The sequence below is a fragment of the Oculina patagonica genome, chromosome 6 (assembly GCF_052425735.1).
Source record: "Oculina patagonica isolate OP01 chromosome 6, crgOcupat, whole genome shotgun sequence".
Classification (NCBI taxonomy): domain Eukaryota; kingdom Metazoa; phylum Cnidaria; class Anthozoa; order Scleractinia; family Oculinidae; genus Oculina; species Oculina patagonica.
In genome coordinates this window covers 1008524-1025614 of record NC_135763.1, presented here as the reverse complement: position 1 = coordinate 1025614, position 17091 = coordinate 1008524, and the positions used below count along the sequence as shown (strand labels likewise).

Genomic DNA, 17091 nt, shown 5'->3' with positions numbered 1-17091 from the left:
TAAGGGCTCAACGTTAACAGTGTCTGTTTTCTCTTTAGTCGTATAAAGATGAGCTCTCCACGATCAAAAAAGACCTGGAACAAGTCAGGAAGCTTGGCTTCCAGATTATGGAGCGAGTGCCAGAAGATAAGAGGACTGGGGTCGATAGACGAGTCGAGGAGGTGGTCCATGAACACAGGGAACTGGAGAAGAAAGTGCGAACAAAGGAGGAGGTTAGTGCATGCGTAGTAACGACATCAGATTTATCAGCTGACAACTGATTTCGCTAGTGGTAAAACATTTTTTTCGCCTGTAGCCAAAAAGTATCGAAAACTGACTGGTTTACAGGCTATAACTTTGCCGCGATCGTTCGATCGTTGTATGAGTGACCGCATTGTGAGAAAACTCCGTGCGAAATACATGTATGATGTAAACTATTATACGACATATAATTCTAGAGGCTAGTACATGTACATATACAAAAAAGAGTAAAAAACTGGAGTGCATTATATTTGTGCTAAGGAAGACATCGTAAACGCCTAGATCTCAGGAAGAAATGTCTTATAACAAGGTGACATTAGAAAACAGTAGATAATAAATCGGAGTACGAGTACGAGGATTTGAAAAGTCGTATTCGTACCCAGTCTCGTACTCGTATTCTGATCCCTATTGTACTGATATACCGCCAAATACTCATAACTAATATTACAAGTCGTGTATGATATTCGGTGGGGAGAATTGCTATTTTAATCGCTATTTAGATTGATCTTTCTGGCTTCTTCTAAGTATATATCCGTTTGCCTTTTCGTTTTCGTTTTCCGTTCCCTAATTTAAAATTATACAGTGCTCCTCGATTTAGGTCGAGGAATAACAACGTGGCAGCATTTGAACTCGCGACCTTTTGGTTTCAAACCCAACGCCTACACTTCTCTCCCTTCACAATAATCCACTAAAAACACTTATTTTCTTTCTCGGCGGGATTAATAAGAGCAAAGCCCTTTGAGCTCTAGTCCCAGCTGAGCTGCCTTTGCGTGTGGCAATTTGTATTAGCTATACTTAGGTCTGGCTGACGTACAAAAGGCATAGTTAGAAAACAAATTTGAAATTTAACACCTTCAACTCGTTACTGATTGCAACTCGTGTGGATTCACGTGGCCTGGTTTCCGTGGGAATTTTCTGGTAATTATGTTTTTCAGTATCTCTAAAAAAGCCTTCTTGTTACAGTGCGAAGATAGATGAAATTGTTTAAGAGCGATCTAAGTTTGCTTGGACCGCTGCGCATTCCTGGTTAAAATTCTTAAACCAAATCAAAGTTTGGTTTAAAATAATTGAAAAAATATTAGCTTGAACGGGACTCGAGGCTAAAATTCAGGTAAGTACATTTTTTGAAGCGGTAAGAATCCCGAGTTTGTCAGTTATTATTTACGTAACAATAAACCTAGAGGCACAATAACATAGATTTTACGGCTTACAAAAAGCACTATTGGCAGTATCACATAATTGCTGGGAACAAAACTCAAAAGTATAGCATATTTAATGTAGAAATTCACCTCTCTCGGCCCTTGTTTCGTTATAGTTTGTTTTCTTGCCTTCATATCTTCCCACTGTCAAAGTTTCAATAACCTTTTGAGGATATCCTGGAAGACCCCCAGCGTGTAATCTTAGCTTTCGTTTACGTTCTTTTTGTATTTCCGGGATATCAAAAGAAAATCTAAACAAAAACAACACAATTCTTCACCAACAGCGTCGCTTGATTGTGTTTTATCAATTCATTCTTTTATGTTTTGTATAATTAGAGTTTTTTCAAGAATTTGAATTTTCTGCTGTCGTGTTTCCAAGGTTTCGTGAAAGCGAACGATAAATTTTGTGTTTTCTTTTTTTGTTTATTCAATTTTGGCCTGTACACAGCTTTGGTGCCCTGCTGTGATTTTGTACTTTAACCCCATTAGCCTCACGATTAAAATATCGCCTCTCCTTACGTATTTCCATACATTGGTTTTAACGTCAGTTTTGAGAATTTAGTGGTTCACCAAGACCGCACTATTCTTGTAGTCGATGATTATTTTTAAATTCTAATCACCTGCCTGTTTTGCAAAACATCGATAAAATTAAAAAGAGAAATGACAAGTTGATTCTTGAGGAGTCAAGGGTTAAAATCATCAGAAGCTGAACTGTTTTATTCAACGAATTTGAACTTGCTTGTCAATGTGCCTTACAGTTAATCTCAGTGTATTTAAAATGGATAATTTGTCTGCGCAAAATTCCCTACTTGCCAGTTTGTCTTACTGAACAAGAAATCATGAATTTGCCAAGATTTTATTTATTTATTTTTTTTCTATAGTTTTCTATTGGCTGGTCAAGGCACGATTTAATTGCTATCCACTAGTTTTCAAATGACACTTTTTTTGGTTTAGCTAATGCTAGCTTTTTCACGCCGACTTAGCAGTTATTAAGTCATAAACAAAATCCGCATTTTATTTTTTCATTGGATCTCGTTCTTCGGCCCTCCCAGATCTTACGCTGATAAGTAGCGACATCTGTTTTGATTCTCTCCGGATTAATTATTCCAACGGCGTTGTTGCAGTGTTTTGATTGCAGTCAAAGCAATCGCTTCGGTTATTCCGCCAGATTTTAAAACGAGTTTAAAAAACAGCGCGCTGGTTGCGTTGAAATCCTCGCCAAGAATGAGGTATTCGGCACAAGCGAAAGGTAACCATCCTGTTAATTCTTAAGAGTAACTTGAATTGACGGTAAATTTTTAAACTTTAATATGCATTTCTACGTTTTGGATTGCGCATCGCAGCATTATAATTCAACAACGTTGGAACGATAATTTCAAAAACCTTCGTCAGCGATAGATTTAAAAGTTTGATCATGGTTGTGAATTGAAACCTCTGCCATTTAGTTTCATCTAGTAGTTAATATTTATTTCTGATAATTGTGGTTGAAGGGATGGCCTGCAAAGATATTTCTTGCTGTGATTTTTTCTGCATGCTGTAATTTTTTTTTCTATTTTCGTGGATGCGTGGTTTGTTTTTAGAGATTTCTCTGCATCCTTGTTCGTGTAGTTTTTTTCCTTTTATCAGTCGTGTAGTTTTATTCCCTACAAGTGTGGTCTTTCTCGCTTGTTTTCGTTTCTCCATACTTCATATTCTGAAAATAAGTTGACTTAATGCATTAATGTAAATTTAAAAATGCATTTTGTTAGTTCAAAAATTGACGGAGGTCTGTTAGCTATTACGAGATTAAGCTACGGATTTCTTTACTGCTTGAAAATTCGGTTTTAACGCAAATGCACAAGTTAGTGTGATTATTATGCATATTGAATACCAACATGTTCAGATCTGGAAAGTGGAAACATCTGAAAGAATGAAAACATGTTTTCAGAGGATGTTTAGATATGTCTACCATCTTTTACATTGCTATTTTTTAACAGTTAAAAGACAAGCAAGAACTCGCTTGAGTAAATTTGAAATCTGATTTTCCATCCTATGTTTATAATGGAAAGTGTGTTTTTGTAGATTGCATATTATCATTAGCGATTTGTTACGATTTACAGTATTTAGTATGAAGTGAATTTAAGTGATTATTTTTGTTCAACTTCAAAGACACCCGGCCGTAAAATTTTTCAGTGATATCGCTAAGTCGAGTGTTTGTATCTGTCGTATTTTCTGATAACGTGAAATATCTGCTCGTTATTTCGGTTTATTTTCAACGCGTGAACGTCATAACAATTCGTCATAACATAGTTTTTAATGACATAAAATCACGTGAGGAAACTGGCGCGCACTTGAGGCTGGTATCAGAGGACACCATAAGAAGAATGGTTCTTATGCCCATATGCTTCTGCTCCTGTTTATGCCCAGTAAAACTCAGTCTTAATACACCGTCTGAAGATTTCTTCCAGTTTAGTTACGGAATCCTCGTGAGTCACGCGATCGACGCATCCAGTGGCGTGACAAAGCTCATGTCACGAATTTTTTTCTGTCACGTGATAAATATACTTTGTACCTTGCGCGAACGTGGAAATATAGGTTTGGGTGTTGTAAAAACTATTTTAGGGAAATTGTAACATAAAATAGCGCGAAGAAGGATTCAGTGATATTCAACGTTTCAACGTTTCGTTTTTAGGCGTTCCGTGAGGCGTTGCCTTTAGCTGAACGACTTGACAGAGATATGAGCAGTCTAGAGGCCTGGCTAGAAGACAAGACAAGTGATGTGAAAAGCAGAGACGAAGCAGGTTTCCCTGAGGACGTGGACGCCGAGATTAAGTGGAATAAGGTCAGCTTTGACTGAATGTTTTATCTTTAAGTAAAGTGCTTTTGTTTAACAACTTCGTGGACGTTGGCAATTAAGTTGTCACGCAATCTTTCTCCATTAAGGAAGAGAAGCATTTTCGTGATTCGAAGAACAATCGCGGAATGATCTTGTGATAGATCCGTTTCCTAAGCTTGACGTCTACGTTTGGTTGGCATTTTTGCCGAGTGGTAGCATCCGATCTAGAAACAAATAAAGCGGCCGACAGGAAGTAACCGCTTCCTTCGTAGCACAAAGTATAAAATATAGGATATTTTAAATTTCGCGTTTGCACTAATATGTAAGCAGATATAGATGTTTCCGGCCCGAGGCTGTTTTGTAACCACCGCGATATTTGGTTATATTAACTTGTTCCTTTGTACCAATGCTGGGAAACTTTCAGTGAATCAGTGCGTGGGGAAGGCCTCGAATCCAATATAGCAATGTTTACTAGAAATACTAGAGATACTTCTTAATCTAGGCTGGTATTTTACCGTCACGAAAAGGATAGACTTCGGTGAAACCTTAACCACCGATCTGAAAAAAGCCGCAAGAAAAGAATATTTTTCATAAAGGAAAAATGCTAGAAGGTTTTGTCTTGACTTATGAATCTCCCAGCCGACATGTGAAGTATTACAAGGTAGTAATTTGATAAGTTTAAATTAATTTGGGATCAAGGATATCCGTTTTGTTAACCGTCACCGTTAAGTCATATGAAATGTGTTCTTCGTCGATAATCCATCTGTTATTACATTGGTTTGTAGTAAAGTGTACTGCTTTAGTGTGGTAGTAAAACATCAAAAGCTTGCACTGCACTGCAATTTCCTTTGTAGTTGAACTTGGTTGTTACTTGCAGTTCTATACAATAAGAAACATGGTTGTTTTTTTCCTCACAGGGTCTTGTACAAGAAGTTACAGGCAAAATGTCTGATGTACAACAGCTCACACAAGTTGGCCGTGAGTTGGTCGACCTGTCCGAAACAGGCCAACTGGAGAACTTAGAAGACAGATTAACCCGCATCAATAACGCGTGGGAGGAACTCAGCTCTGCCGCGGAACAGAGGATGTTGACTTTACCAAAGTACAAGGCTAAACTTGCCGATTTCGAGAAGTCCGTGGATCAAATGAACCAATGGCTGGAAGATATGGAAAAAGAAACCAACAAAGTACACCCCAAGCAAGAGGAAGCTGATCTGGCCCAAAATAAAATTGATGTAAGTGTTTATTAGGATTTTAGGCTTAACTCTCTAAGCTTCACGAGTGATCACATCTCATTTACACCTTCAATATCAACTTTTTGACAAACAGAATGGTGGCTAAAAGAAAGAACGCCATAAAGTAGGGGACAATGCCTTGATTTACATCCAAATTCTTTAAAACTAAAAATGCACGACAGTCGTTGATGCAAATTAACAATTTTAGCTTTCGACTGAAAGATTTAACAAATTTAGATTTATGTTTTTCTAGTATGGGTGCATTCCTGGTATTTAATTTTATAATCGATATTGCAATGAATTTCAATTGATTCATCAACACTGTTTCTGATTTTGTTTTAATTTGAGAATAAAGAAGCACTTGACGAGTTATATTCAAGACAGTTTTCTCGTTCATAGTTAGTGAAAGTATAGAGGAAGTTTTCTTAACTTTATATTTTATGAAATGCGTGACTGTTGATTCAGAACTGTTTGGAAGCTCACTCTAAGTAGATCAGTATCTATCTTACTTATCTACACCACAACACAGCACGCCACACAGTGTGTGAAGATGTTGGATATTTAGCCATGTTCATACACAAAGTAGTGAAAGCTCTTGAAGAATGTCGAACTAAAGAAAACTTTAATATTCTTCACACTTTAAATATATCGGATCATGGAAAACCCTCGTAAATTAATTGAATACGCGAGGATCAATACCTTTCAGATATTGGCTTTATTATACACCTGTATTATGGAAAACTGTTCCCTATTTTTAGCATGCTTTAGCGAAGGTCAAGAACATACCAAGGGTAATCGAAACACAACAATAATGGTTTTATTTTGTAGAACCACAATTACCGTAGAATAATAGGAACGTATAAGAAAGTGAGGATGACTAAAATTGGCAGAAATGGAAATGGATTTGCCGTGTTACTGTCGAACTTGATCACGTTTTCACTGGAAAAAATAATTTCCCTGTTTCCCGGAATTTCTACAGTTAACGAATTAAAATTTTTGTTTCATTAATTTAGGAGTCATTTACTTGTTTATTTCAGTTTTAAGAAACTACCTGGTGGATGGCATTTTAAATTGTCAAGTAGTTAGCCTGCAAGCCTACCAATACGCTACATTCAAGTCTCAAGCCACGTGTGTCACGCTCTTAACTAATGATCACGCAAAACTGCGTGACGTATTTTTTTTAAACTAGAGGAAACTGAGTTTATCTCAGTTTCTCATGTTGCCTTTCTCGAGTCTAAAAGTCGCATGTTCGATGACGAAAGGTTTTTATTCCACACATCAGTCTTTATTGTTGTTCTTATCTGTTACTGAGTAAGCACTCTGTTTATCGTCCTTCAGGAAATACAAGAGAGCATTAAAAACCGCGAGCCGCAGCTTAACCTGATCAGGAAACAGAGCGGCGAGTTCGTTCATCGTGGCCGTCAAATCATGGAACCTTACAAACGACTTCTAGACAGGCGCTGGGATGATCTGTCTGCGCGAATCGCGCTACTGGAGCAAGAATTAGAGGACACAAAGAGGACGGCGGCGGAAGCGAGAGCTAAAGGAGGGCGAGTGGAAACAGAAATTATCGTCACGGTTAGATAATCAACAAAAACATTTTTGTCCTTCCCATTTATGCTTCAAACGCTTGACTAATGTAGTAGCAAACGATGTAGATGTCTGCTTGCTTAAATAGAGTGACGTAACTTTGTAGGAAGTTTCTCTTGTGGCTGTCACGTATCCAAGTTTATACAGCGCTTTTGTAAATACTTTCGAAAGTATTTATTTGTTTGCTATGGCTTAGTTGTGTCTACTGAACTCTGCAATTGATAAAGGCTCCAACCAATAACAGCGAAAATGAAATCTTGTTTTGACTCACGCGACTTTTTCTGAACATGCCGCGAGTGAAGTTTTTTTTGTTATTCCGGAATTTTCATTTGGTTCACACGCTTTTGACTGTCCTAGAGATTTTCTCTTAGTGAAGTCAAGGTGCTTACGTTTTGTAAATTGGAAATCATTTTATCTTTAAATTGAAAGACAAAGCATTTTTGCTATGATACTTTTCTGATGCATGAATTTATTATTTTTTTGTTCAGGAACGCACTAAGACAGTCCAATCAACACCTGAAGGTTTATTTGAAGAGTTTTTATCAAGAGAAGAAAGAACAGAAACTGACACTGGACAGCCCATCGTGGAGACCATCACAACTCACAGGACCTACACAACAAACACTGCTCCAGACTCCAGTAAGTACAAGTAGATTTAGTTTTACTCTGATACAGTGTAACCCCGATATATAACGAAATCTTGGCACCACAATACAACAAACTTCGTGAAAAGGAAAAAAAAAGCACGAAATCTTAGGTATCGGCCATGTCAGTTATATCGGGATTCCATTCCACTACATGTATTAGACCGAAAAACCGAAGACTTTCTGGATAGTTTAAGTTTCTCCAAGGTTATCCAAACACGGAATAAATATGCTTAACTGTTTTTGACAATGACCAAAACATCATTTGGTAATATAAGTCAATATAATATTTGGTGTGTAAGTTGGGATAAAAAAAAACGGATCTCTGAAAGAAAAAAAGGTTTGATTTAATGGTTCATCAAATTCTCCCAACTGGTACTAAGCAAAATGTGCAGATACCTGTATGGAGAATTAAGAGAATTTGTACTAGAGATTGAGGCTACAAGACTGCTCAACAACCCTTTCATCAACTGATAGTGATGCATTTCTTCTTTATTCAGCTCACTATGTCGACGATGACTTCCAAAGACGTTTGGATCAGATCTTGCAGGATGTAAAAGGTCTTGAAGATCTTATCAATGATATTCAGTCACCCAAGAAGACATCTGAGAATGAAGTGAATGAGAAAATCAAGGTATGAGCTTTGTCATATGCAATCGAACATCAGCGACCAAACGTCCCGTAAGCGGACACCTCTCCTTAAAGGGACTTTTTCCTGGCTCAAAAGGAGTCTGCTTGTGGGAGGTTTAACTGTATTTACCAATGAAGATATAGACCATTTTTTGCATTTCTAGGGATTATCGCCTTAACCAACGAACCTTGGGAAGAACGAGCGCGAAAATGATCCAAACTTTAGAGTGTTCTTCTGATATCCCAAGTGGTTTATTGTACCTGTCAACAATAGAAATACGTAGTGTAGCCTTTACTGCATTCCCTAAGGAGAGGCATTGGCCAAATTCAATGTTTCCATTCCCAAAATAAAAAATAACTGTTATAGTTCTGTGTTAGCACGTTTTTCGTATCTATCTATGATATTTGCCTTCAGGTCGCTGAGAGTCAAGTCGACAATCTTCAGCCCCGGGTGGAGCATTTGCTGAAAGAGAGCAAACTTCTTGCTAACAGAGAGGGGGCACGGGGAGATCATATCCACCAGGCGTTGCTGGACCTGTCCAGCCGCTGGCTGAAGGCCTGTGATGAGGTAGAGAAGCAGAAGAAGGCTGTCCGTATCGTGCCCAACTGGTATCAGTTCAGAAGTAACATGGATGACATTGATGCATGGCTCAAGAAGATGGAGCAAGAAAAAGAGTTAGCGGTGGAGGTGAGGACTGGGTCTACTCTCGGTTTTAAAATCACTTTGAGTTAAATGTGTTTATAGAGGCGAAGAAATTGAAATACTTTAAAGGTATTTGGTCGCTATTTTAGCGTATTGTCTTTAATTTCGACCACTAAACTAAAATATAATAAACATTGAAAGAGTATGAGGGTTATAGTCCGCGTCTTCATTAGAGACAGTTACCCTGAAGGCTCTGCCTTCAAATCTAATAAAAACCATTAATGATAATTTACTAAGGTATAAAGATGCCAATGTTTTGTCTGATAGCGAAATAGCTAGCTAAAAAACTGTGCGTCTCTGCAGTGTCGCATGTTATTGCTTTAAAGAATGTTCAGATTTGTGTGACGATTCATTTGAAGGAATTTCATTGAAAGGAAGCAACCATGACGTCGCTGCTTTTCAATCGCGCTGTGTTTTCAGTAAACTAAAACCTTTCCGTTTCATGATTGTTAACGTCTGTGACAAAATAAATCATGATTAATTGAAGATCTATGAATAATAACAGGATGCTTACTGCTCGTTTCTTACTCTCTTGCAGCCGGAGGAAATCGAGGAGCAACAAGCAAAGTATGAAATGGTGTTCAAAAATATCGAGGAACTTGACAGACAAGGAATTCAAATCCTGTCTCCTCGCGAGATAGAGCGATTAAGAAAGCGATTCAGGGACGTGCACACCAAGTTTACACAGTATCAGAAACCTACAGGAGATAGTAAGTGGAATTTGTTAATCAGTGTAGTTAGTTTTCGAGAAGGAAAATCGACGAATTGTATTGTAACGGACTGGGGGAGGAGGGGGATTTAATTCACTGGCTGAACCAGAGGTATTCTGCAACCTTAAGTACCGATAAAATGCCGAAGATATAATACTAAACCAATAAAGAAGAGAAGGTAGGTTGAAGATTGGGTGGGTTGTTAGCAGGGTTGAGATTGATTGCGAACGATGACTTAAAAAAAAAAACGAAAAAATTAAGTTGCGCTATCAGCGAGAAAACTTTTTCTTTCTCGGAAGAATTTGGATTTAAATGAAGATGTTTTATTCCTGTGGTGATCAGACTCCTCCTTCTCACTGCATTACCTCGGTTTCTTTTCTATGACACAAACGAGAAACTAGAACTTGCAATGATCTTTTCTGGGAAGAATTTTTTAAGGGCCATCTTGAGTGGCCATTTTCTCTGAAACTAAAATGCGTTTAGTTAAAGGCCAGTTCTTACCTTGAAAGTTTCTTTTGGGGAATAATTGTTAATTTCTTTGTTTTGCCTGTGTTTCAGCTACGTCTTACCGCATCACAGTTCACACAGGCGATGTCAAGGACGCTGGGACACAGTCCAACGTGTCTGTAGCACTGCTCGGCGAGAAAGGAAAATCACCGAAACTTCGACTGGACAAATCCGAGACATACAACACCAAGTTCTGTCGCGATCAGCTTGATATATTCACTGTTTACAATATGCCGCACCTGGGCGACTTACACAAGATTCAGGTCTGGCACGATAGGACTGGGCCCAAGCATGAATGGTTTGTCAAGGGATTTTACATCGAAGACAAATCCACTAGAAAGGTTTACTTTTTCAATTGTAACGCTTGGATTGGTCGAGATGCCGACATGCAGGATATCAAGTGTGAGGGCTACACCCTGCCTGAAGGTAAGCCTGTGTAAATCTGCTTGCGACAGAATTTTTTGGTTTAACTTAAACGCGTATGAAATAAAATCCCAACTGCTTAGTTTCTCAAGAAGTAGAAATGCATTCACAGTCTTGAAACGTCGCGCTTAGCGTGGCTAAAAATCAAAATTCGTCCTTTCACTTTGCTGGATTCTGTTTTGCCATCATTCGCTATTCTTGTCGGTAAACTCGCTCGCAGTTAAAGGGTTTCCGTGAAGCCATGAGGCTGGTTTCATGGAGAAAACGTAACAGAGTCGTCCCACAAACAAATTAGCCATTGGTTACACCACTTTAGTGCAGTTTACGGCAGAAACAGAATGCTCGACCGCATTCCCAGACTTGAATGTTATACTAACGCCCCGAATAAAAATAACAGCTGGTAAAAAAGATCAATTTTTTTCATTGCATGCTCTATTGCTAAATAAAAAGTTAACCATTGCTAATTATTCATAACGCGTCCATTAAATTTGCCTTGCCAATTCACGCTGAACATGGTGTGAAGGGAAATTCAACCAGCTGTTTTCATTTGGATTAGTTTTGAACAATGTTTGTTTTGTTATGATAAATACTTCAAATTTACGATAACATTGCCGCGTTGTCGGCGAACCACAGTCAACAAGGCATTGCTTTTATTTCGTTTTTCGGGAAAAAGGTTTCACTAGTAATTTTATGGTAATTATTCTAACTTTGGAAACTTTGTAGTTTAGTGTGTGACCTTACTTGAAGCCGAGCTATTGAGCGATTCTGTCGTGTGGTGCACTTTTTTTTTAGTATTTTGCAACTTTGTTTTTGAACTTGTTCATAACTCAGTTGCACTATAAGTACCTTGCTTTCCAGACTGTGACCATCGTAAGTAACCAGAGAAGTATTTTTTCCCTTAAAACAATTTTTAGGAACAGCGCAACTGTTGGCTTGGCCGGAAACGATAACTTTTGAACTGGAATTCATTGTAGTGGGAGCACTTCTATTAGCCATGTTCGAAACGACAGGAGACTGGGTACGAAATTAAATCGTGATGAAAGCTCACTGCCAGTTATTTACAAAATTTATTATTGGTTAAGCAGCAATCTTTTTATCGTTAGCTTAGTTGATGGGGGACGTGTCCCTCTCCTTCTTCTTTTTTGCGATTGCTAGTGCATACCTATGTGTTTAACAATAACAATCAATTGTAATAAACTAATTGGATGCTCTTTCAGATCAGGATTCATGTCTTCATCGTATTTCCGTCCTCCCCTCCAACATGGTAATTGTGAATACGCCATACCCTTTCGAGTTTGTTTTAACGGCAGCACTTTTATATCCAAATTAACAATTCATTCATTTAACGCTGCCTTCGCATTTTTCTTTAACAGAAGGCGAGGACGTCATGACCAAAGCCTCTCTAGCGCGCGTCCGCTGGCAAGTGACTCTCGTGGAACACGAGCCTGCACTAAGTCCCGGATGGAAGTTGGTAGATGATATCAGGAAGCTGTCAGATGAAGTTCATGAGGTCGAGCTACAGCTGGAGTCTCCTGAGTTACAGAAGGCAGATTTTGAAGACTTCTCCAAACAGGAAGACAAGTTGAAGGTGAGTTGCCGGTGCAAATGTTGAGTGATTAGTCACGCAACACCTTAGCATGATTTTCGAATGACTAAAGCGTGGCGAAGGAAACGAGCCATTGTAACCGTCACAAGTGTAATTCAAGAAAGACAAATATTTTGTTGCTCTAATCTGGAAGCAGGAAATTCTTCCTTTCACCCTCGTGTCATTCCTGTAAAAAGTTTATCTATTTTTATTTTATTTTTTGCAGTTAATTAGTGAAAAGCTGGAAGATCTTGAGCCTCGCGCGACAAACGTACTTTCCCGCAGCGAGACTGTGCAGTCCTCGTGCACTGAAAAGGAGTACGATGCCGTAAAGAGAGCTGCGAGCAAGTTCAGACTGCAGTGGAATAACCTCAACCAGGTAAACGTCAGAGAACACAAACTTTACTGTGCTAATTTAAATAAAATTCAAGTAGGCTGTTTACTGATTTTAAACAACTAACGTTCTCGCAGTATTTTCTTTTCATACTGACGAAAACTGCTGGAAAGCTAATCTTATTTATTGTACAGTTTAGTTTACAATTACTCGCAAAAGCACTCGATAAGTTTCCTTTTGTATTAACCAATCAATAAATTTGTAACCATTGATTGAGTGACTTTTCTTGTCTCTCTTGCTCAGGATTACAAAGCTCGTTCTCTTCGCTGGGAGAAAGCAGTCGCCGTCTGGCGACAGTTCCACTGCGATCTCAAAGACGTGACGTCATGGATGACGCATGCGGAGAAGGTTCTCGACGAAACATCCGGAGAAGTTGAATTCAGCGCCGCCAAAAAGGAACAGAAGGTGATGAACTGTTTTAACAAATTAGCCGTGGATCTTCAAAGTAACGTTACTTACTGAAGTCACCGTGGTGACCTTATCAGGAATTAATTATCATAATTAAGGACCCTAGTCAGCCACGCCTTTTTTTGTGTACGGGATTTTCGGCATAATATTTCGCGCGGAGCGTGTCTAAACGAACGAATTCGCGGTAAAAACTGCTAATGGTAATTACACCGCAGACTTCCAGTGACGCAACTTGCGGCGATGCAATAACTTATCGCTTCACTATAAAATTATCACAATTTCCATGGTAGCGAAAATGGCAGATTCCACGGATTTCAAGGCGTGGCCAATTATTATTAACGTTCTCTTATCTTGCGTCCAGGCACTGGAAGATGGTATCGCTCGCCATCAAAGCACAGTGAATGCCATGAACACTGGTGGACAAGAGATTATCGGCAAATCCACCACAGTGGAGGCTGACATGTTGCGTGATAAACTGGCCACGCAGAACAGGCGCTGGGAGTCCATCTGTAATCAAGTCACTGATAGGAGAGACAGGTAGGGTGTAACGACTTGTATGAAGCTCTTAAAACGTGCCTGGTATAATTCACATAAACTTGAATTTCTATTTTTAATATATAAAGCAAGTCATATCGTTTTCAGTGCTCAAATAAGGGACTTTATGCAAATCACTACGGCAGGCGCTGCCACGGCTACCGTGACTAAAAAGGTCTTGGGAGAATACGTCCCGGCAGTCTGACAAATTGAAGTATAAGCAAAGCGAATAAAAAGTATAGCATGGGTTAACGACTGAGATCCCCCTTAAACGGAAAAAAAAAAAAAAAAAGGGGGAAACAAAAGAAAAAAGAAAGGGTTTTAAAAAAGGGGAACGAAAAACGAGCGAATTAGCGAGGTTCAACTGTAATTGAGTCCATGCGCAGTGTCTCATCTTTTGAGAAATCTACTTCCGGTAGCCGTTATAGCGTCAGCTGTAGCAAGTTGCTGAAAGTCCCTACTGTAATTGCTCTACAGAAGCTGTAGCAAATGGTGTAACGCATTCAAAATGGTTGATCACTTTCGCTAAAAGTGACTTAGTGTGAAAGTCTCATGTGCATGCCCTGGTCAAACGATGTTAACTTTTCAAACTTGTTCCCAGATCACTAGCTAACCATTTTCGCTTCTTGAAACTGCTTGGGATGCCTAACAGCATTGTATTTTTTAAAACTGACATAGATTCAAGGAGGAAGCCATGCAGATAGAAGAGTTCTTGGAGGAGAGTGCAGACTTGCTGCAGTGGATGGACGAAGCGGACGCCGAGTTACAGACAAAGGATCCTTCGCCTGCTGATGAGGATGGGTTAGAGGAACTGCTGGATAAGATCAAGGTATGGACAGGGAATAACACTCGATTTGAATGACAATGAAATGCTATTGCCACGCAACCGACTAATATAACACAAGCCGGAAATCAGAGAATAAACTCTGCGGTAATTTGATTTGCCAAACAAAGCTACGAGTTTTCTTCTGAACGTTAGCTCTTTTATGGAATAGGGGAATTACACGAGGTAAAAAAAAAATCTTAATAACCCACGACTTGCTCCTGTCTGGCCTCGTAGTTTAGTTTTCAGAGGTCGTGGGTTTGAATCCCACTGAAGTCAAAAATCGTTTTTCTTTGCCAGGGAAGGTGGTCCCTAATTTCCTATCTAGGGTAACGCTCAGAGGAAAATTGATGAGTTTATTTTCAGCGCTTCAAAATATACCACAAGGTTAATTATCGGATTTTCACTTTGAATACCACTGCTACGATTAACGTTATGAAACTGTGACAATGCTAACGATTTTTCGCCAAGTATAAACTCAAATAAACTAAATTAACTGAATATGTAAATTTTGCACAGGGAATTCAACAGGAACAGAACAACAGAGAAGATTCAAAGAACAGCATTCAGCAGACGGCTGAACGACTTTTGTCCAAACCTACCATCTCCAAACCCAACTCCGAAACTATCAGAACGAGGCTTGACATCCTGCTCACGCGCTGGGACATCCTGCGCGCGGATGTCGCGACACGCACGCGAGGAGTGGAGTCCAAGCTAAGACGCGTTTCCGAGTTCCTTGGGGATCTAGAAGAGCTTAGCACGTGGGCTTCGACGACAAGAGAGTTGCTAGAGAAGCAAGAAAGCGGAGGGTACAACCAAGAAGTTGTCGATCCTAAGGTTTGTTATGCCAAAACCTTGTCTTGATTAGGTGGAATAGAACCAGATTAGGTCAGGTTCCTGTACACGAGATTTATCTCAGCCAGCGGTTTTCGGTAAAGACGTTGCTAGGCAACACGACGCATGCTGACGTGAAAAACGCTACGTTTTGATTGGATAATAATTGGAGTACTTCCAAAGAAACATGAAAACCTGAACGAAATTTTTCGATTTGACTAGTTGAGAATTTTTCAATAGCTTTGTGTCTTTACTTGTGTTTGGCGGTTCTGTAAAATATTCCATCGTCACACTTAGTGCTTACAGATGGATTATTAGCGAATATTCAGTAGCCCATTTCTTTTCGTCGAAAAGACTGCTAATGAATGACTTCTTGTTAATGTCAGCAACAATATGCTAAATTCTTGCAGTAACAAATGGTTTTGTTAAGGGATTAATTTGTGTTTTTCTTCTACTCTCCTTACCCCTCTTCCTAAATGATACTGTTAGTTTCACCGATAGAATTGACTTATTTGGCGCTCAAATAGGCTATTTAGACTGATAAACAAAATCAAAAATCTTTGTAACATTTGGGTCATTTTTCAACGTCTTATTGTTCATTGTTTTACAGATCGTTCAAGAGTCGCTAAAATCTCGTCAACCGAAACTTGATAGCATCAACGAAAGCATGGCTAGATACAGACGCGAAAGCAAACTTGATGGAAATCAGGTCCCCAAGCCACTAGAAGTCAAGGCCAAAGCTCTCAACGATGACTGGAGCCGAATCGCCTCACTTACCGCCAAACTGTTCGCGGCGCGCGTCACGCCTCGTAAGGTTGTCGAGGAAACTGTTGTTGAAGTGAAACAGCGGTCAGTGCATGCCGGGATACCATTGATCATGGAGGACTGGAGAGAGGGTAAAGAGCAAATTTCCTTGTTCGTGTAAAGCGTTTTTATTTTGTGACAGGATTTCTTACGAACCAGATGAACGTTCAAAATTGATGATATTTACGGTTTATTGACTGTAAAGAATGTTTCGATATGCTTGATACTTCTTTAATCAAATGCAGTCCAAGTTCTGTTTTGATATGACGTCACAAGCTGCAAGCTTCAATTATTGTTCTTCCATTGTATAAAGACACATTCAGTTGTTGTACTGTTTTAAGTAAAATCCCCTTCGGATTACAACTTAATACCAGCTTTTTATGTGGCGTTTGCTAGCCTGCTACTGGCACAGAAAAACAATCTTTGAAGTGCTTGCTTATCAAAGAAACTAAAAGGGTCATATGTCCTATTGAGGAGAAGCACCCTCTATGCCTACACGTGCCCACTTTAGATAGCTGGTCCCGGATAAGTGCGTGTTCACAGGTTTATTTATTTTATTATTTTGTTTGAAGAGCGTGCATCGCCATGGCCGAAGTTTGACAAAGCAGTGTCTGAACTCCACGACTGGTTGGATACCTTGTCGGAGATGATGAAGACGGAGAAGATTGTGCTCGGAGATTCTGAGGACATGGAAGGACTCCTGGAGAAGCAAAAGGTAACTTCAATCTCGCGGTGTGATAGTCAGCATAGCGTGCTTGTGTGTATTCTAACCGGAAGGGTGAAAGTTGAAGCGAGTTGCCTTTCTACATACGAACGTTATTAAGGAAGTATTGAATTGTAGGTAGTATTGTCAACGTCTTGCTTTGTGAGCAATATCTCGGTTTTTTTTTCCATTACACTGAGGATCGCAGCGAACAAAACCGAATCATATCACCACTGAATTTAGAGAGAACTATGATCTAATGCATTGTCAGACAGACAGAGAATGAGGGTTAAAAAGAATAATAAACCGT

General features: G+C 39.2%; 1 protein-coding gene across 4 annotated transcripts in view; it reads left to right on the top strand.

Annotated features, from left to right (window-relative positions):
- The window catches only part of LOC144658552 (dystrophin-like), a 69159-nt gene that overhangs the window by 31334 nt on the left and 20734 nt on the right, over positions 1-17091 (top strand). For all 4 annotated transcript variants that reach the window (XM_078518986.1, XM_078518987.1, XM_078518985.1 and 1 more), the window contains exons 27-43: positions 39-212; positions 4111-4260; positions 5172-5489; positions 6828-7067; positions 7568-7718; positions 8224-8357; positions 8769-9041; positions 9595-9766; positions 10325-10699; positions 12070-12284; positions 12508-12660; positions 12919-13080; positions 13445-13620; positions 14296-14446; positions 14960-15277; positions 15885-16170; positions 16651-16793. In XM_078518986.1, coding sequence (XP_078375112.1) covers positions 39-212; positions 4111-4260; positions 5172-5489; positions 6828-7067; positions 7568-7718; positions 8224-8357; positions 8769-9041; positions 9595-9766; positions 10325-10699; positions 12070-12284; positions 12508-12660; positions 12919-13080; positions 13445-13620; positions 14296-14446; positions 14960-15277; positions 15885-16170; positions 16651-16793 — 3591 coding nt within the window. The remainder of the gene's footprint in view (positions 1-38; positions 213-4110; positions 4261-5171; positions 5490-6827; positions 7068-7567; positions 7719-8223; positions 8358-8768; positions 9042-9594; positions 9767-10324; positions 10700-12069; positions 12285-12507; positions 12661-12918; positions 13081-13444; positions 13621-14295; positions 14447-14959; positions 15278-15884; positions 16171-16650; positions 16794-17091) is intronic.